At 37.7% G+C, this 22,268-nt stretch overlaps 1 protein-coding gene across 1 annotated transcript in view; it reads right to left on the bottom strand.

Annotated features, from left to right (window-relative positions):
* RYR3 (ryanodine receptor 3) overlaps positions 1 to 21,467 on the bottom strand; it is a 179,545-nt gene extending 158,078 nt beyond the window's left edge. Inside the window, exon 1 of the mRNA XM_088529281.1 lies at positions 21,218 to 21,467. Within this exon, the coding sequence (XP_088385407.1) occupies positions 21,218 to 21,268 (51 nt within the window). The 5' untranslated portion in view covers positions 21,269 to 21,467. The remainder of the gene's footprint in view (positions 1 to 21,217) is intronic.
* Between the last annotated feature and the right edge of the window lie 801 nt (positions 21,468 to 22,268).

Raw genomic sequence — 22,268 nt, forward strand, 5'->3', positions numbered from 1 at the left:
ACGTAAAGCGCTACACCAATATCACACTATATGTATAGGAAATAGAGGTGACTCTATTGACTATAGAGGTGACTCTAATTGACTGCAAATTCTTTAATGCTTTCCAGCAGTAAAACTTTTCAAACAAGGGTCTGGTAAGATGAATTATACTCAAATTTCAATAAAAAGAAAAAAAAAAAAAAAAAAAAGGAAAGAAAAAAACTGAACAGCCTAGATTACTGTCATGGATATTGAAACTTCATTACCTGTTACAGTCCTGAATTATGACTCGCTGGAAATGTGTTTCAGAGTGAGATGTCTGAAATTCTTGGCAATTGCTTTAAAACAAAAACCTGAGTGCGCTCAGTAATCTGTTACCATCTACATTAGTTATAGGTTAAAATAGGAAAGGCATCAGATGCAGGCAGCATTCCAACAGAAATCTTTCAAGCAAGACTTGAAGAACATAGCAGACATGTTAATGGCCCTCTTAAAAAAGATATTAGAAAGGAAGAAAAAAAAAAAGGAAGAGATGGTAAAGAAAGAATATCTTCATATGAAAACTGATGTCAGCTTTTCTGCATTCCCTGACAAGAATTTAGATATATTGCTCCAGCTATTGTATAGAAAGTAGCATACTCGAGACAAAACAGGCAACAGGTAAGATTAAAAAAAGCCCTAAGTCTTACAGTCACTTATATATCCTCAATAACAACAGGTTCAAAGCAAGAACAGGCAGCTGCATTGCTGTTACCCTGTATGGCAATTTCATAGCTGGGTTATGGTTATGACTACCGCAATAGGAGACACCTAGAATTTGGGGTGAGTAGTGTTTTTTAAAAAATCGTAGTGATAAAGAGTGGCAAAACAAGCACTACCTTACAGCAAACTGTTTCACACGTAGCTGTGTTAACTACATTGCTATGCAACAGACCCAAAATTGAGAATACCTGCAACACAACTAAGGGGAATATAATGATTTTCCATCAAAATAAGAGAGAATTTTCTTAGTGCCCATCTAATTGATGATACAAAGTATAAAATACTAAAGACTGGTTAATTTGCTGTTTTGCCTCATAAATTAGACCTTGTCTCCACAAAAAGAAATTGCACTTAAGCTGATTTCTATAGAAGCTTCATTATCGCAACCTCTTGACTGTAGTTTCCCCTGATGATATAGCAGACAATATGTCTGTTGCTATGTCAGCAAAATCTTAACAGAACTTGGATGAGTTTTTAGATAATTGCTCCTCTTCATGAAGCTTCTAGACAACAGCATCCCAAATGTTGAGACTACCTACTACCTAACCTGCCAGGTTTTAATTTTTTTCTCTCTCTATCTCATGCCCATTCCCCTTGCAACATCCTTCACCTCCATCTCTCTCATATATTGATTTCCTGTCTTCGCATTTCCCATGTCTACCTCGTTACTGTGTGCAATCTCTCTGTGTTTCTGTATTCTGTGAGCTTTCTGTCTCCACACCTGGTGTTTCTATTTTGCACAAATAAGGATTCTTCTGGCTACTTTTGGAGTTCTCTGGAATACCAAACACAAACTACTGATTTTAAAAATCACAATTTGCTTTCATAATGCAAATAGCCACATCTTGTGTGGCAATTCTGTATCTAACTTAAAAAGTAAATGGTAACGAGATTTTTTGAAAGAATATGCAATTAAAGAAGTTGCTGTGTGAATTCTAAATCACCGATAGATTAGTGGTTTGATAATTGACAAATCTCTAACAAATGATCATAACTGAGTTATCTTCTGCACATATAGACATAGGCATAAATACGCAAAACCGAATCCTCCTTCAAATACACATCAGAGCCTTTGACATTTTGCTTTAAGCATAAGAAAATGCATATCTGTTACTCACAGAAAAATACATATCCCTGTAACAGGTAGTGCTAATAGGGCTCTGTTAGCTCTCTCACTTCATCTGTCCCCACTGCATAAATATTGCCACACATAAGACTAAGAGAGCCTTTTAACACTACATGGAGTCACTTGAGATATGCACAAGGCACTTGCTCGCCTGCAGCTTGTCAGGAGCAGCAAGATGGCAAGAGGTGAGAGACACCGCCTGTCCCCACGTGTCCTGCCACAGCCTGGGAGCAGCTGCTTCCAAGGCAGACAGTGATGAAACAAAAAGTCTCTGTTTCACACACACACATCCAAACACAAATAGCTGCGTGTTCTCATGGCCACCACTGGCAGAGAGGACACAAAGCCACCACCTTCATTCCCCTTTCTCCAGTCCAAATGCCAAGAGAAACAAAAAGTCTCAGTTTTCTCTACCTCTCTGTCACTGTCCCTCCTTCTATTTTATTACAGTCCCCTACTGCTTGTCAGGATCTTGAATTCTACCCTGTATGGGATGCCCAGGTGGGCGAACACTACTGTGACTATAGGGAAAAGAGACAAATTGTTCTTTTTTGCATCACAAAAAAAGGTTCTTCTTCCTTGCCGAGTTACTTCTCACATTGGCTCTTCCTACACTATATATCATCTCTCATTCTTTACCAAGACATTGGCTTCTGCCTTGACACATCTTGTAAGTACAACGTATTTCTTGGGCACTTTCAAGAGTATATCTGACTCTCAAGCTTGGAAGAGACTCTTTCGTAGTGTCACAGAGTCAATTCATTTTCTCATTTAAATCTGTCATGCAAAACTTTGCCATAATGACAACACACTTGGCAATGACTATATTGATGGCTTGCACAACTTCAGTCTGTGGCTTGTGCAATAAAGTAGAATGGAGTTTTCAGCCATGCTTTATAATGAACTGAAGAATTAACTATTATAAATAAGATTGCTTGCATATATCAGATATACATAAACTGTGAAGTATGTCTTAACAATTCAAGTAATCAAGCAGTCAACTGCTAATGGAAACATGAGATACATATATTATCATGATAAAGATACCCAATGTCTGAATCTACATATCGTACATAAAGTTCCATCAGTTTGAACAGTCTACACTTCAGTGCTTAATAATACTTTAACATCTTTACCCAATATATGACCATTGCAAATACAGTAGAGAATGATTTGAAGGTCTCAGAAAAGAATTGATTGTTCAACATAGCTTCATTATGATGAGTAAGAAATTGTAAAACAGGAGTAAAACAGAAGTGCTGGCAGAAGGACTAATATCAGTTGATTTAATGCCCTTGTAGTTTGCTGACCTAGCATCTACTTAGGAAAGAACAGGTACACAGGGAAAAAAAAAAAAAAAAAAAAGAAGAAAAGAAAATATGCATTTAGTACGCTTTGGTCATCAGATCTCAAGATTACATAAAACGTTCCCTCCTTTACTGTGCAAATTACCCTTCATATCTGCAGAAATCAGTTATCTTCATACTCCCTCCTAAATCTTTGGATGTGCAGATGTTTCTTGATTTATTCCGCACTCGAATGCAACTTTCTTTGCAAAAGTATTGCACATTACCAAATCTCTATAATCTTATGCACTTTTTTTCTGAATACAAGACTTGTTCTTAAATAAGATTCTTTAGAAAGGAATTTCACAACATTTTTATTACTTTTTAGAAGCTAAAAATGTATCACCTTTCAACTTCAAAATTTATCTTGTGCTATGAAACAGAATGAACAGAACTCTAACAGCTATAAATTATTTCTGTCACAACACTGTTTCTTTCTAATATAAAGGTCACAATCTTTTCTGTATCATTTCATGCAAGAATATTTCCATAACCACCATAGTTTCCCACATCATAAATTTCAAAGGTCACAATGGTAGTGCTTCTGCATATTGTACCTAACAAAAACAGTGAGAGTATAGTCTGATTCATCATCTTTTCATGCCTTTACCCCTGCTGTTTTTCTCTGCTTGTGAAAAAACACATGAAGAATTATTCTGAAGCGAGGACATCCTAAGCCAGAGGATCCACTGGCTTTACACCTTGACAAAACCTTGCTTAGAAAAAGAGTTGGAAAGGAAGGGGAGAGAGATTAAAAAAAGGGCTAGGCAGATTTAATCATTAGATAAGAGGGAATGTTTATCTAGTGACAAGATCCCTTAGAGTTAAGCTGGATATGGTTACCAGGGAGCTAAAACTCCCACAGTAAAAAAAAAAAAAAATACAGCATTTTGAAACATTTGTTCAAGGCACAGAGGCAGCCAAATAAATGACACTGCACCAATTTCGGGCTATATTAGGTCACTTAAATTCGACTGGAAAAGTGGAAGCTCGAGGGAGGCATTTTCATTGCCCTCATCAAGTCCTTCAGTCAAAGCGAAAAAAGCTGCGGATTTTTTCAGGATAAGTCTTTCTGATCTAGAAATCTTTGCCTGAGGTAATTGCAACCTTTACCTTTGCACCTAAGTTTCTGGTGCAACACACAACTTGATCATATTGATATAGTTACTTATTTCCAACAAATGGTTCCAAATAAACCCACAGGCCTGGTTTAACTGTATGTGTAGAAAAGGATGACCCTGACTTCAACCTCTCCGTCTTTGATGGAAATGCATTCCCACTGTCCAGTTTACTACTACAAGCAGTGTCCTACACCTGTGAAACTTAAGGCTGTAAAAATTACCTTTCTTTAGCTGAGTGACACATTAAGTTTTTAAGAAATTAAAAGCCAAGGTCAGAAGGACAAAGCCAAGTTTTCTGAGAAAGTTTCAGCATGTGCCGTTATAAAATCAAAGGTTACGCTTCTGGTTCAGCGCCGTGCCATGTAAAATGTACAGCTGGTCAAGCAAACACTGCTAGGACGAGGTCAGTTAGTGGGAACACACAATCATGTTAAGAGCTTGCCACATCTCAGTTCGTTGACTGTTGCATCTGGTGTCACCTTCACCAGAGGAAGGTAAGCAGTACCTTTCTGTACTGAAAACGTGAGATGTTAGAATTATGTTTCATATTGAAATATGAATCTGAGTTATGAAACAGCTCCAGAGAATAACTTGCCAAGGCTGTCATTTTTTTTTCTTGAGTAAGTGCATTAAAACACTTCTTCCAACAGGTTGCAAGAGCCAGGATCCTTTCTATAAGGAATTAGAAAAAATGACCATGAAGAAATATATCCTTTCACAAACCAAGGAGAAGTTTCAAGCATTTTTAACCCAAAGTATTTCTACTAACTCTTCTAATAGTCTATCATACAAAAAGCCTCTGAATGGGATGAAGACAGGCAAAAACAGCAGAGTATCTTATCTCAAGGCATTTTCAAGTCTGAATATCTATGCTGTGAATTCTATCCACATCAAAAAAAAAAAAAAGTAGGCCATAACTGTGGTGAAAAATAACTATACATCTTAAGAATGTTATTTCAGGTACTCTTAGCTGAATCACAAACTAGCTAATCTGAAATAAATTCCCACCACAGAGCCTAAGCAGCACCAGAGAGCTTTCATCTGCAGAATTCTTCTTCCCTACAAAGTTATGGGAGAAAGGAGATTCCTGGAATTACTTCCTTAAAAATATAGGGACCACAATTCACAAATACCTAAAATGCAGCTTAAAGAGCTCTGAAAAATTATAGTCTGATACTGAACAGACATGCAACTATTAAGAGCAATAATTTCAGGAGTATCAATTGCAGTATGAAAGTGTTCCCTAAGTATACAGTGTCAATACACAGTCTGGTGGGTACTGGAGTGCATTACACTTTACTGCTTCACCTATACTATTAGGGATCATATAACATGTTTGCTGGAGTTTGCATATAACTGTTTGCTGGAGTCTAGCAATGATTTTGCCTTATACCTACTAATATTTCGCCAGAACATGTTCCAGCATGACCTGGGGCAGAAAGCAGGCCAGGGACTCTTCCCAGTAGACAGTACAGATAAATGCTAGACCCTGGAAAAATGGCTTACTTATACATATATAAACTGCACTCTGCCATTTCCTTTCAAAGTTAGAGACCATGACCCTTTTGTTCGCTACCATAGCTACAGCCCTTGCAGCCTTTGGGAGGAGAGAGAGAGAAATAAAGAAAAAGGTAACAATGTAGCTCACCTCTTTTCAGGTTTTTGTCTCCATTTAATGTGTGTATGTGTGCACATACACACACACACACACACACTTTAAAATCAGCATGAAAAGAGGATTAAGACAGAATACAGGAAGCCTGAAGTTTTTTAAAAAAACAAGGAGTGGTAAGATCAAATACAAATGTTAAGTCCACGAAATGACTAATATTACCTTACAATAAAAGGTGAATAAAAACCTAGCCAAGCAACCAGAAAAGTGCATCACCACTCAAAAACTGTATAGATTGAGAAGTAGTTGTCACTTATGTTTAGGAAAGAGAGGCCCAATGAGTATGAGCATGCAGAAGGCATAACAGAATTGTGAGGGAATCAGAGAGCCAGTCATATGAATATAATCTAAAGAAATAGTTCTTTTATTCTAGCAAAATTAAATCTGAGAGGGAACGGGATTCTTCTATATAATGGGGAACAGTGTTGGCATACATGAATAGAATCTAGGGATAAATACATTTAAGCTGGAAAACTGAAGGAATTTCTGAATTACTAGATCGATGGATTACTAGATTGATAAAAGTTGCAGAGATAGAAATATGATTAGCTTTAAAATAGAATGTAAATTCAAAATGGACTCAACAACATAAAAAGTTCTTTCCCATTTTACACTCTTTTGACACTTCTTTGACAATAAAGATAAATTAAAGACTAATCTGAGCAAGGAAGCTTCAGATGGGTGCTTTATGTTTTCTAGGAAAAACAGAGCAGAGGGGAATTAGAAAAGCTAGGAAGTCTCAGTGACCACAGCTTTATGACTCTAAAAGGGACCTGTGAAGAGGAACTTTCCTGAGTAATCACTAGTGGAATTTCTGTGCTAGCATCAAAATACCCATATCTGTTTGTACCATTCCTCCTGTATTCAAGGAGATGGAGCCTTCATTACTTCTGAATGTAGATTAGCATTCTAAACTTTTTCTTTTCCACCAAAGACACCTCATTTGGTTACAATTTACCATCAAGAACAAGGGAAGCTTGAGACTTCCAAGTTCAGCAAGCCTTTCTGATGTCAGAACGGATAAAAAGCCTGCAAAAAAGATTTTAATTGCAGGCAACAAGGAAACAGGAGGACAGTTGTTCTCACTTTACTTGTTAAGGCCTCAAGTATAGCCAAATGGCAAAGAAGTACAAACAAGTACCTTTCTCCCCCTTTCTTTCCAGTCTTTCTTTGTGTATATTTACTATTAATGCATGGACAAAGTGCACCTTGAAAACACAGATTCTTGGTCTCCCTGGCCAAGTCATGCCTCATAGTTCCCTTTCTCATCACCACGGTATTAGTGCCCTTCTTGACACACTGGAAAACTTCTAGGAGCACTTGCACCTTAGTCTTTTCCCTAGCTCACCACAATCAAAAGACCTAAAACACAAAAATGCTGCTTGCCGACATATTACATATGTTTGTGTTCATTCACAGGTGCCAGACAATTCCACGTAATCACAGCAGCAACACAGATTGAAGAACAGTTGCAATCATTAATGCTTCTTCAGAGCATATTTATTAGGTAAAAGAAAGTTTTAACCATAGTACATTAAAAGACAGTTTAAGACAATTCTCTAAGTTTGACCACCATTAGATCACTGCTCTGTATAACATGAGGATTGGTTGTTGCAGTTGATTTATTAATACCAAATCATCTTTTTTTACAAGTTGAACATTTTATTAAAGTAGAATTTCTGATTAGAGTTTTGGATTGAACACACTCATTAGTATATATCTCTCTAAATCTACAAGCTCTGGGGTTTACTTCTTTTGCCTTTCAACTAATCATTTAGCAACAGTACATTTTCATCTCGCGTTAACTAGCAAGAACTGACCCACGGGCACAGCTGTTGAGTTTCATCCAGTTCTGCAGATGAACATTACCCTAACTTGCAAATACCCGCGATGCCAAGGCCTGTGGTCTCTGATCCAAGCATGACTGATACTCACAAGACCCACGCTGACCAGGCGTGTGTACTAGGCAGAAAGCAATCAGAGCGAGCAAACAGCAACTGCTATATATGTATAATGTTGTAACAGGAGAAGAAATACTTGGGAAGAAGCAGGTGTTTCCACTGCTTGGGACCACTATTTTAGGAGAGCAGCACATTGCCCAGCATTGTCAGCAGCAGCGTTTCTGCAGACATTGTAACTCTTCACCTCCTGAACCACGGCTTACGTGGTCATGGTCAACTCATCCCTGGAAACATTAAGCTCACGTCTGATCAGTATGAAACAGTAAAGAGCCCAAGATCACTTAAAAACCAAACAATGGTCATGTGAGCCAAGAGCCCTGGACTGAGGGCAAACAGAGGCAAGATGTAAAGATCTCACCGCAACCACCAAAGAAAGCAGCAGCTGGGTAGTGACATGTTCTGAATCAGTTAATTCAGCAAACTGGTCTATTAAACAACAGAGATGCCACTCTGCTACTTTTGCATATATGTATATATAAATAAATTTATATATTTACATCCACACACCCCTACTTTTCCAGACAGAATTATTGTGTCTTTGCCTTCTACAGCTGCACTTGAGACGGACAGCACTATGACTTTCTTGGTAACAATTTTAAGTTCCATTTACTATGCATGCATCTGACTCAAGAACTGATGGGAAAACACAGCACGCGCAACCTGGTGTCCTGAGGTAGCTGCACAGCTGGCACTTCTCTCTAGTGATGGATGCTGCAGATTTGAGGAAAGCATTAAAAGAACTGGCTGAATATCAGTAACTGAATTTGTCTGGAAGCAGCCTGAGGCAAGGATGAGTTTCCATCAGCTCCCACGTCATTATTGACTTCTTTTACGTTATCTGTTTCTTTTGATAACAAAAGAAACAGACGAGAAAGATAAATGGTGTAAATATATTAAAATAAAGTTAGACTGCAAGAATGCGTAACAGAGTTGTCCAGCTACCTGCTCAACTTGCTGAGCAGCAGCAGAAAGGCTCTACTGGCATCACAGAGGACCTGTGACAGAGTACCACACCATCTTTTGGCGGTCCTCTGTTTTCTTATTTTTTCTCCCTCAAATTTCTGAGGTACGGTGATCCTATTTCACTTTCTAGATTCTTTTTATTTATGATTCTAGCTGGCCTTGGTATTGGCAAGGATAGAAAAGGTCATATTACCACTCTAATTGGCAAGTTAGGCCTTATATACAGGCCCTTATTTAGTCAATGATGTTATTTAAACCTCAGGTCAACTTGGAGAGAAGCTGACTTGGGAAGATCCCTGACAAATAAAAATAGATGTCTTTCTAGCAAAACCAAAAAAAATATCGCACAAAATAAAAATCATATGTTTAGAGTGAACCTAGAATCTTCTGTACCAGCACACTGTACCCAAATTTCATTTTTTTCCTGGTGAAGCTACACTTTCTGAATCAGCTTCTCCATAAGCTTTTCCAGTAAAAAGCACCAGTCAATACAAATAACTTATTGCTTTTGCTGTGATATGCCAAGAAATAGAAAGAATATTTCATTTAGCAACAGAAGATCATTAATGGCTGTTCCTATGACTTATCTGCAGCTCTCAACTGCATTCTCAAACTGTAGCATTTCAAAGCAAAAAAGATCAAATGCCCAAGAAAAACACCTTCTCTTCTGACAAAATTCTCTTCCACAATAAGGTACATTATAAATATTTAACACCATCAGCTGCATTTGAACTATCCATTTGTGAAAATATATTGTAATCTGTTGATAATCTATTTTTTTTCCACCTTAGGGAATCTTGCTGCCATATAATACTTAAATGAGTAGAAGAAAAATCCAACTGTTCAATAAAACGTTTAAACATGAACAAACATATCAGATTCTCCCTTTAGACCACACAGTTCCTATTTAGGTCTAGCAAGTTTAGTAGGTACTATATGTTGCTTATAACTTTTACATTTATAGGAAAACACTTATCAGCATGGTTAATTCAATTAAATCAAACTTTACGTACATAGGAAATAAGAGGCAAAATGCTTATTCTGTGACCCAAACATCATCAATAAAATCACTTACTTCCTAGAGAGTAAAACTGAATTATTATTCCCTACTAGTTTATCTTTTTTTTTCTTTCTGTCAGAAAGAAAGATGAACAAGCAGTTTCCCAATTTTGACAAGGAAAAAAAGAATCATCTTTAAATAGCATTTTAAACAATGACACACCTTTTAGTAGGTATTATACTCACACACAATCAAGTTAAATAATTATCAAGTAGCTAATTTCCTCACACTCCTGAAGAGCAATGAATTTAAACATAAGATTTTTTGATAGTTTCTTAGCAGCACATAACCAAGGGTCTTCAATTCATGAATACAATTCAAGGCTGACACACTGAAGTTGACAGCAGTGCCTTGATGACTGTTAAAACAAGTTTAATTAAGCAAAGGATTAATTCAGTAAGTAATCCTGCAAATTTTCTGATTCTTTAAGTAGAATAACTGTAGATATAATCTACTCTTCAAATTAAAAAAAAAATCCATAATATGAAAAATTTCCAGTTAAGACACTTATGCTATATTGCTTTAAAACTGTTCAATCCAAAGCCTGTTGGATTGAGCAGGGGCAAGGGAGGAGGAAGGGAAGCAATAAAAGATGCTCTATGATGACCTACAAAACCAGTAATTAAGATCAGATGGTATTCTCACATGTATGTGTCAAATAATAACATTCACAGGACCAAAGGTTATTTGGAAAAGGGTTACTTGGTAGAGAAAAAATAAATAGGAACTATAAAATCTATCGATTCCTATCTTTTGGGGAGCAAGGCAAAAATAGATATGCATTTCAAAAGAAGTCAAACTAACAATTTTTAGTACAAATGCTGACAGATTTTGAGAAATTGTTTTTGTCTTTTATTTTTACCAAAAATGTTAACTGACTCTGCATTCAGCAATTGTGAAGTCATTTCTATTCATTATCAAACAGTCTCCAAATTCTTCAAGCAAGTGACATTACATGTCTTTAACCGCAACAGGTGTATAGATGTTTCAAGCACTTTTCACCTACAGAAAAGAAAGCAACAAGGCAGACAATGAACTTCAGAATGAGTGCTGGCAGCTCAAAGTCATTTGGCCTTAAGCATCTCAGTGAATCGTCTGCGTCTCTCTATTACATATTCTAAGCATGATAATCCTCATATTGCCTTTTGTATCTGGTATTGCTGATGCCATTTAAAAGCATGCTAAATCTTCAGTGTTTCAAATTAGCTCTGCATCTGCTGCTAAACAGCTCTTTCTAGTGTCTGAGTTCAAGTTTATTACTTGTAAAGGTAATTTTTAAAGGACTGTATGCTGCATCTCTTGCAATTCCTCTGCATTACATTATTAATGAAGATTGCTGCATCAGGTTCAAGTAAGCTGTCTTCTGGTACAAGCTATCAGGGAAGATGCTGGAGCACTGGGATAGCTGAAAATGGTAAAACGCTCAAGACTGACAGAGACGTTTGTTGTGTGTTAAAAGCAGTGCAGCCTGGCTTGTGCTGGCTACTCTCGTCACTCTTCAGTGAGGAACCTGCACTTGCTTCCCTAGAGAAGAACTTAGTAGAAGGAACAAACCTGTCCCTACCACTGAATGATTTTCTTAGCGCTGCTGCTGTATCTTTCATTTCTTCTACAGACTGAAACTAGCACTCCTCACACAAAGAGGACAGCCAGAAGCAGGAAGACAGAGAGGTTCCCTGACCAACAGCCTGAGCATCGGCTCGACCAAAGACTGAGACTTGACTGAGAACAGATGTGCAGTGCCTGACATTTTATACATATGCATGATACTGCAGTATGTATTAGTATTAGCAAGAGCAGATATGGGGAAGAAGACAATTTTCTTGTAGGATTCTGTAATTTCTATGCATATCTCAATGTTGAACTACTTTAGATACACTTTAGGGATGTCACATATTTGCTAATTGCACTTCAGAGTTCTTTTGGAAGCTACTTTGCTAAGATCGACAGTAGTTTCCCAGGGGATTTAAGCATTTAGAATGAAGTCTGATCTAGTTAGGGAAGTGGACATCCTTTTTCAGTGAAGCCTGCTACACAATTTTAGGTCTTCTATAGACCCAAACCACTATATCCTACATTATAAAGTCTAAATACTTACCTGTCTTCTGTGTTCCAAACTCCTGTTGGGGTGGTGGGAAATGAGCTAGTACTGATTCCAGAGGTATACTGAATGTCAGAATTTAAGACAGCTACAGTAAAATACTACCAAAGTTGTTACGCTCTCTGACCATGACATTGTTAAAAAGTAGAGAAAAGTAAAGTGCATGTGCTTTTTCACTAGGCATATCTACTGATACCACTACTTCACTATTTTTTATAAATATTTTTCTTGTTAATTAGTTAGAAATATATAGCTGGCAATTCTGACATTCTCTAGCAACAGAGCTCGTTGATAGAAGAACCTGACAAACACAGAAAATACCCATTATTCTGGATTATCTAACGCTTTCTTAAAATTCAAAAATTTTATTAGACATTTGAAGACTCTGTTGGTTTCACAATACTTATATACAGCCATATTCAATGAAAGGTGATTGAAAGTGCAGTGACATACTTTTGTCCTATTAAAGAAAGCATGACTTGTTTCCCTCAACAGATTTTAGTGTACTTAAATCATGAGATTATTTCTAGCTTGCAATTCTAGAAAACAAATCAAATAGGTGGCCACCACGCCTGTGAGTGTACTCACAATAGGATCTGCAGGCTAATTTTCAGATTAACTGACCTTGCCCAGATGGAAAACTTGAGTATATGAACTTGAGTCAATTTAATTGTGAAAAGATCTACATCAGGCCAATGGTGAATATTTCAGCCAGTTATTTTAAATGTAGTGTGAATTTTAATCTGCTTTTATAAAAGCTAGGTGATAATCACAGTTTTGCAAATATTTAAGAGGCTTGCAAAAAAAAAATTTCAAAATTGTATGTTTCATAACTTCTGACACTTATTGCTAGAGGTCTCAATATTCAAAATTCTACTTCTTGAAAAACAACTTAACATTAAAAACCTTAATGCTACATAGTTAGCTTCTTTACATAGTTGTCTGGTCTATCCTAATCATAACATAGAGGCCACAGTCCAAACTAGCACTTAGTGCTTCTACAGTCCCTCACTTAATTTATTGCTAATGGACCACAATTCATTGGGTATGAAACAGCAAACAGACATTGGGTATCAAAAACAACAGAAATTCCGTGTCTCCTGTAGAACCTGGCACAGTTGGTAGGACCATCTGCACGGTCTCCCCTCACCTTCCAGAGACAAGCAATTATGTACTTCTCATTCTAAGCGGTACAAGGAGGAATAAATCTTTGTACCTGCAGTTTCTTCTGGGAAAAATCAATTCCAAAAAAATAACATTTAACTAATGCAAAGCTGACTCTTTCCTTTGACTCTTGCCAGTATTCTAGAAAGTGATTATACTACTTACATGTTCAGAAGAAAGTTATTACACTGTAAAATTGGACTTTGTAGTTTGTATAATTACTACTCAGTTACAACTTCTACCAAGGGCAGCTATAGTCACCTTTCCTACAGTTATTTCTGAACATAATAATCAGTTTTGTTATAAAGACAACTTGCACAGTTGCTCACTTGTTCTTCACACTATGGCAACTGTGACAAAAGCACTGCATAGTAGTATGTCGTTTTGCTAATATAATCTGAAGTCAATAGGAATTAATGCCACTCGAAATCACACACAGCTATTCATGTTCTTACTCTGTCATATCCTACACTGTTTGCCTGGATTGTCCAAGAGAGCTGATCATTTGTTGCATGTACAGGAACCTGTACTCTCCAAAGATGCTTTTACAGAGCTAAGGCATAGGCATAAAGAATCTAACATTTGTCCGATGACTTAATGATATTAGAAACAGAATGTTAAAATTAAATCTCTATATCGAACAAATAAATCATAATATTCCCTGAGGTATAATATGGATGACTAGAATTGTTTTCTTCCTGAATCTCTTAAACTGTTCTTGTGCTTAGAATTTTCTTAAACTGTGATAATAATTTTACTATCTATAGAGGTTATCAAACCTCTGAATTGTTATTAAGTACCATGTGTACTTCATGAATGACATTGGAAAAATACATGTCTTTAAATGATTGTCTTAGGATTGAGTTTATTTAATATATTTTAAATAATGGTGTGCCAAGTGTGATTTTCCTCTTTGCCCTGCTTGCATTTCTGTTCTAATTTTTGGAATCTGTATCTAATGTACCTAGAAGCACTTGGTTATGTGGTCACAGCACTGTCATGGGAACTGAGGAATAAGCAATATTCACAGCTGTGTTTCAACATGAATCATACCCAGTTAGCATGGCAAGGGATTAGGAAAAGGCACAGAGATCAGGCGATGCCATTTCTGCAATCTACAAAACTGTGGGAACATCGCTAGCAAGCTCAGTTTAGTAGGAAAGACCTATCTCCTGCTCAGACACCAAAAAGCAGGGCTTGAGTAGAAGGAAATCCTGCTGGGGACACCAGTGGGGCTGAGGGGAGAAGGTGGAATATACGCTCCAAGTGTTAATTTAGGATTTATTGCTTGGTCACAAATCCTATCAAAAGGCTTTTAATTTGATATGCTTCTGAGGTGAGCCTGGAGAGGTTTGCTTGCTTGTCACAAATTCAATGTTATTTCTAAACAGAGAGCTGCTGCTACAGGCTTGCGCTCTTCTGCCGTGGATTTGATGGAGTCAGCAGAGCGGCACTGCCACTGATCCTCCCAGAAAGAAAAATAAACCTGTGTGTGTGGAAGGGGAGCAGCTCATCAGGAGCTGGGTCTTCTACTGCCACCACGACAGTATATAATCCTATTTTCTAACAGTAAACTATATCTATAATATTATAATGTACGCACTGATTTTTTTTTTAATAGCAACTCATGAATCTAAGCTATAGAGAAAAACAGTAGTGAGGTATGAGGTTTAAGGCACCGCAACGTTTTTTTTTTTTTTTAACTCATGTAGGCTGGGTCAATAGAAATAGGCCTAAAAAACCTCAACAATTTCTTTTGATTCATCAAAAGTAACATCCCACGGTACCTAATATTGGAAGATGAAAAGAAAGATTGCATGTAACTGTAAATGCATGCAGTTAAGGGGAAAAAAAATATTACTGCCATGAGGGGGGAAAAAAAAACAAACAAACAAAAAAAAACCCTACAACACACAGCAGGCAGACAGGTTGAACTGTAAGTATTTTGATGTGGCTTTAGGTTTTAGAACATCATTATGTGTAACCTAACATGAAGCCTCTCTGAATGATACTGCCCTAATTCCTTATAGGAAAAACTATCTGCTGCATAGATCCATGCTACAGAAAAATGTAAGAGAGAGAAAGAAAACACAGGAGATAAGTGAATCGGATCAAAGGGGTGTAGCAGCCCCACTAGCAACCTCTAACCTCAAGATCTTCAAATGTGTGTCCTCAGCTCACCTATCTTTCTGCTGATACAGAGAAACTAACTTTCACCTCTGACTGATCACAATATTAGTCTTCATTGTCCATTCATAAACATTTCTGAGCAAATATATATGTCTTTTCTCCTGTACTGACCTGTTTATTGAATATAATCATCATCAGTCACCCAGCAATTTCATTTCTTCAGGACCTTTACTGAAGTTCACCATTTCCCATGACACCAGGACGTTGTCTCCATAATAAGTGTGCACACACAAGTACCTAACAAGACGCTCGATATCACTTACTTTAATTCCCTGTATGCATTCCTCATTTCTTATTTTTAACTGCAGGCTTTTGGGCACACAAGCACTCATTTATTCTGTGGTTTATTTGTTTCTTCTGTCCCCCAAAACTGTGAACAGACTTCAAGATACTAACTCCATAAGCCTGTATGAACCTGAAGAAATGAGAAACTAGAGCCAAGCATAGCAAGACAAATCATAGCAACCAAAGTTCCCTGAATTTACAATGCAACTGTGACTACATGGCTTTCCCATCTTTTCTCCAAATTAGCTGATAATGACAAATTTTTGCTCATAGTGACATATGGCAAATCTATTCATTAAAACACTTGCAGGGAATAAAATCAATAATTCAGTGGGTGAAAAGGAAAAAGATCAGACTGGAACAACTCTACTTACATGAAGCATTTTGAGTTTTATGCAGCTTAACTCAGGATAAATTCATAAATTCAGGCAAGAGTAGAAATTGTAAATAACTATTTTGGGGAAAAAGCTAATGCTTAAGAAGCAAAAAAGAAATGTAAATGAAAGGAGATTTTTTAAGATAGAATGGAAAACATGTAAAAACATTTTATTTTAACATAGCAAAGACTATTCTACAACTATTAAAAACTGTGGCAAGATTAAGAGAAGGAGCAGCCAGGCAAATAAACTTTTAACTCAGAATTCATTTTGCCCCTAACAAAGTCAAAGTAACTCAAAGTTTAGGTGGTGTTATTTTCCCTTTTTTCTACCCTTTTCCTGAAAGGAAACAACAGACTGAAAGATCACTATTAGACTACTTTAGGAAACAGTGCATGTCAGTGACCACAAACAAAAAGCTCTAATTAATTTCAAGGCAATACTGGGGAACACATTCTGCTGTTCGAGCAACAAGTGGAACCTGCGCCAGATCCTGTACAAGGAGTTTGGGGATAATTGCATTGATCTGATCTCATGCTGTTCTTTCCCTTTGACTTTTTACCTTTTACCTTTCCCTTTTGACTTTTTACTATACACAATAGTCTATATCCCTTGTGTACAATCTCATTGAGAACAATTTCCATCTTTTCCCAATATTGTAATTAACTGCTAAGAACTTCAGCTGGGCAGGATTTTCCAGCATTGTCTAACACTTAGAAATTTGTCCAATATATTTATCTGGCTAGTAAACTAAAAGTCACTACTCTCTACAACAATGAGCCAAGCACCAAGGAGCCGTGCTAAAAACCTGAGGAAGCTCCACATGCAGGTGTGGTACCCAGTTATTAATATCACCAAAGTTGCTCTACGAGATGAATCATTCCAACATTTCTGCGTTACACTTGCTCTCTGTTTTATCACTAGGGATACATCGCTAAAACCACACAACTGACAAAACAACATATGGTTGGAGCATCTAAAGAACTGCCTTTATGCATTATTAATGCAGGTTAAACTGCTTGTCTAAAAATTAAACTAACATGTCTAAAAAATAAATATATATATATATACATAAGCAAGATGCGATCACTTTTTACACTTATAAACATCTGACAGTAGAGTGAAGAGAATGAATTAATCTAATTCATACCACACAGACTCAAAATATTCATACTGTAAAATTACTATTGAGATAACAACCCCTCTCCTCTATAGTATCTTGCTAGTAGAGGAACTCATTTTCCAGCAATGTAGATAGGAAAGCGTATTTGCATGTTTAAACACATAAATAGGCCATCCAACTATCATGATTCTGAGCCGTAACTTAACATCCAAATATTGAAAATTATATCTAAAAAAGAAAATCTGTAAACTAGTTGTGTAATTCCATACACATATACTAGGTCTTAAAACAAATTAAATCTGAATATCCTATTCTAGATCTTTGCATAATGAGAACATCAAAAAAAAAAAAAAAGAGCAAAAAAAGTACTGTTTCTTTCAAATATAGCTTGTAGCTACACTGGTAGCTACGACAGAAAACAATTTCTCAACTCCTACCTGTAAGTTTTTAAGATAATGACTGGAGACATTTATCAGAATTTAAAATTAGGTCACTGAGACAAGTTCTTAAAGGACCAGAAGTCAACAGTGAAGAATCAAATGTTAAGGTCAGGGTTTTTATTCACTTGGAGAAATGGAGAATTTTTAAGCGGATGGAGACAGTCACAGATGTGTGGACACACACACAAGTGCCTCCACATGCATTCATACCCATAAACACAAACACTTTGCTCAGATCCATGGAAAACAGGGTGAAATTTTCCTGACTAATATGTTGTGAGTCACCTACAAAGAAAAGGTTTGCGTTAAATCTGGAAACATTCTGCCAATATGATGAACTTCAGAATAATAAACACTGTAATATGTTTATTGAGCAACAGTCTCACCATAAAACCAACTCTGAGACAAAGAGTGACTTCAGCGTGCTTCTTAACAAGTGCCTGCAAACTGCACCCTCCATTGCTCCCACCCATCGAGATCTCCTGACTGCACAGGTATTTTTGAAAAAGCGCTCCATATTCCAAGATTAATTAATTGGGCAGCAATGAGGATGAAAAAGAGCTTCAGAAGATATTCCAGAGAGCAAAGGACTCTATTTTAATCACAGCAGCAAAGTTGAAGTAGGGCTAAGAGTGCCTGACACTCACTAACCTCCCTTGCCCAGGGTAATGGGGCCCTCCCCACACCTCTCAGCACATTCACTGAAACGGCTTGGCTTAATATACTCATTATTCTCACCTAACATACAAGCAAGTTACCTTCAAAAGCTTCTCATCTAACCACACCACAGGGAGAAGGAATAGACAAAAGATAGGAGGCAGACATCTCAAGAACTCTGCGCTACACACATGTAGCGAGTGCTTTACTTCTCCCTCCCAAATACACAAGAAAAAACGTGGGTGCACACACACTCTGAATATCCAAAGTCAACACTGAATGAAAGCCACCAACAGAAAACTAATTCTGAAACAATTCCAAGTATTCTTTTAAAATGAAAACTTCAAAAAGAGTGTTAACAAAGACATAGCAGCAGCGCAGCTGCATGACAAAATTGTGTGGGTATGGGACTTACATATATTCACCCTGAATTTACAGGCCAGGGAAAAATGAAGAAAGGAATTTACACTGTATTAGCAAAATCTTCCTTTAAATTCTATCACAGTTGCACATAAAGACTGTTGCAAAAGCACTGGGACTCGCTTCAACTAAGCACCAAACGCAGACTAGCCCACAAGCAATGATAGTGAAAGCGCTCTTGCCCTGCAAAGCTTGCCATAAAAGTGGGCACGAGCTCGCACCTCGTATAAAGGAGGGCAGGTACCATTTTTATGTGCTTCTGGCCCTTCAATGGGGCCAGCGAGGCTTAGAAAAGCGATAAATATAACTAGGTTATAACTTTGATATGGAAGTTTTTAAAAAAAAAAAAACAAAAAAAAAAAACACACACACACACGGACACAGAAAATGGTGGAGAAGAAGAAAAAAGAGATTTCCTTTAGGGACAAAATTTTACTAGACTTAAAAGTTAATACTACCGCCATAGGTTATTTTTGGTCAAAAGAGATTTATCTTGGTTTATACCCCACTAAGTGTTATATCTCAGAGCAAAGCAGCCTCTATAATACCTTGGAACACCTCTTCCTATGGACTCACAAATAAGCATATTGAGATGGATAATTGCTGAAGATTTAACCACACAAGCCTCAGGAATATTCACCAGTGATCCAAACTGCTCAAAAACATTTTCATCTAGAGAAGACCCTGACTGATCAGCAATGATGCTAGAAGAGTATTAAAGAACTCCAACGCTTCATATTCTATGCACAATCATAGTGTTTATGCAGCGGTAAAACCGGTAAATAACACCAGTCCTTAAGGCTTACACCTCCGCAGTACCAGTCTCTTACAAAAGGTTCCTTTCTCAGTATATTGTGAAATGAGGATTAATCCCTTTCCCATCAACTGAAGGAAGTTGTAGGAAAAGATGACAGCAAGACAATTACTGTATGCTTGCTCACAGCAATAAGAAGCTGGGGCTTGAGAGAAAAATCTAGCCTGCTTTCTTACCACAAAAGATTTCCTAACATCAAGTAGAAGCAGCACTCCCATAGGCTTCCTTTTTTGGCCCTCTGCCTCTATTTAGTGCCCTTTTCTGACTGTTTGAACGGAGTGCAATCATGTTCTCCAGGCGTCAGAGCAAGCTGCAGCAGAAAGTGCCGTCTCATGTAGCACAAGCAGGCTACCCATGAAGACGCCAGGCTCCTTGCTCCACCACTGAGGAAGAATTTTGTCAAATAAACATCCCAAAGTGAAAGGCTGAAGGACTTGGAGTTAAAGCTCTGTTCTTGGATGGAGAGAGCCTTAAATACTTCGCCTAAAGATTGAATTAACCTACACTTTGTAAAAAGAGATTTCTCTTTCAGGGAAAGGGACGTAGAAAACAACTCTTCTCTGTAATGATCCATTTTTTCCCCTATGAACTTCTCACCGGCCGAGAGTGCTAATGCCACCTCATCACACCTAAACAGTTTACATAAGCAGAAGCAGTCACCGCCACTCTTTACCCTTCTATTGCCCCTCTCAGGGACCAGGCTTTGCAATTCCTTGCTTTGGGCACTTAGCACATTTTATTTTGGTAACTTATCCTTCTAAAGTTGCAGCAACTCTAAGGGTGACTGCTTCTGGAACAATTTTCAGTAAAGACAGTATGTAAAGAGGAGAGAATACACGTATCTACAGCCATTTTTCCATGCTGCTTACACAACAAAACATACTTCATCCCACAGGGTAAAAATAATAAGAGAAAAAAGATGACAAATAGAAAAGATATTAACCCCTTCCTAGATGGTATTGCATGAACACTGTTTACTTAAAAGTTCAAATTGGTTGTTTTATTAGATTTGTGTAAGGTTTTTAGAAAGAATGGTGAAAGGGCTCTTTATAGAAAATTACACCAAGTTAAAGCTATTTCACTAATTAGCACCCTTTCCCAGAGAAATCCTTATCTCCTTTTAAAATAAACCTCTTTAAAGCACAGAAGAAATCCCAGAACATTTGTAGAGCCCCCAGTTCCACATCTGTTGGTACTGCCCCCACACAAATGTGCTTCTGTGTGCACAGTGATTGGAAGGGGTCATCAAGGGCTCGCTTGGTTTATTCATCATTTTAAGGCTCCCCTCTTTGCAAAGCTTCTGTTAATGTCAGTGAAATCTAAGCCAGACAGAAGTTTCAGAGGTCAGATATTTGGCATGCTACATTTAGCAACCCAAGTACAAAGTTGATGAGGACGCTTCAAACACAGGGGATTACAGCGGAAATAGGTCTCCTTATACTAAAGCAGCTAGCGAGCAGATTCAGGGAAGAACACCCTGAGACTGGCTGATGCTATCAAAGCTCCTATTCTTGCTTTATTTTTTTCCACCGACTAAACCAATCCTCCCATTCGGCAAAGCCCAGCTCAGAATAACACTTCAACAGAACCGATTGGGAACAGACACAAGACACAATAAAAACATGTAGCAGGTGACCTAGAAAGGCAGATACTTACAGTTCGCAGGAACTGTATTTCATCCTCCCCTCCTTCGCCCCCTTCAGCCATGGCTCTTGAGGAGTCAGCTCTGCTGAGACCCCGCTTGCCTCCGCCAGCAGCTCCCTCCCCGCGCGCGGTGCAGCTCCTCTTCTCCGCGCAGTATTAGCATATAGCTAATCCACAGCCATATAGGGAGCTCGGCTAACTCCACTGCACTGCAGACTGTCAGTCAACCCCCTCACTGCCAGAGCCAACCGCGCCGCTTTCCCAGCTCACCGCAAGCAAATCCTTCCCTTTTCTCGCTTCACACCCCATCCGAGAGGGAAAAGCTACTGTTAAGGTACTGCAGGAAACGTTACACGCTCCACTTCTGTGGGTTTTTTTCTCCTCTCCTGTAGCAGACAACGTCTGCCCACAGCAACAATAACGGGGAAGTGTTAATAAAAGCGCAGCTCACGTTTTCATTTTCATGCATCAGGGTTCCCAGTTTTGCACTGAAATCTATCAAATTCAGCAACCCTGAACCTATTGATTTGTGCAGAGGGGTGTGAATCAAATGATCACACGACAAGCCGGTTTTGACAGCAGATATTTTCAGCTTGTTTACAATAACTTCCGTTCCTTGCTTCTCTGCATAAGCAGCTGCAAATCTAATTTGCAGGATGATTTAATGATCTGAATCTACTATCTATAATTATTTGTGCTAACATTTTAAATAGCACATATATATACACACACACAACAGATGGCAAATGTTTTATACATAATATTCTACTATGCACCTGAGTGTCCATTGTATACAAGATTGTACAAATTCAGTTAAAATTTGTACAAACTACCCCAATATTAAAATAAAACTTAAAATAACTTTAAATCCAAGTTAAATAATATCCAAGTTAAACAAATAAATAGCAGCCTTCCTTAGTAATGGATTTCTAGTTATTACTTCGGCATTAGCAAATGACTAAAAAAAAAAAAAAAAAGGAAGAAGAAAAAACACAACCAAACAAAGAAAACCACCATGTCCATGGCCAAATTTTAGATCCTAGGTCCCAATCTGAGGGGGAGG

The sequence above is a fragment of the Tinamus guttatus genome, unplaced genomic scaffold (assembly GCF_059628265.1).
Source record: "Tinamus guttatus ecotype Peru unplaced genomic scaffold, ASM5962826v1 Tinamus_guttatus_pri_ptg000327l, whole genome shotgun sequence".
NCBI lineage: Eukaryota > Metazoa > Chordata > Aves > Tinamiformes > Tinamidae > Tinamus > Tinamus guttatus.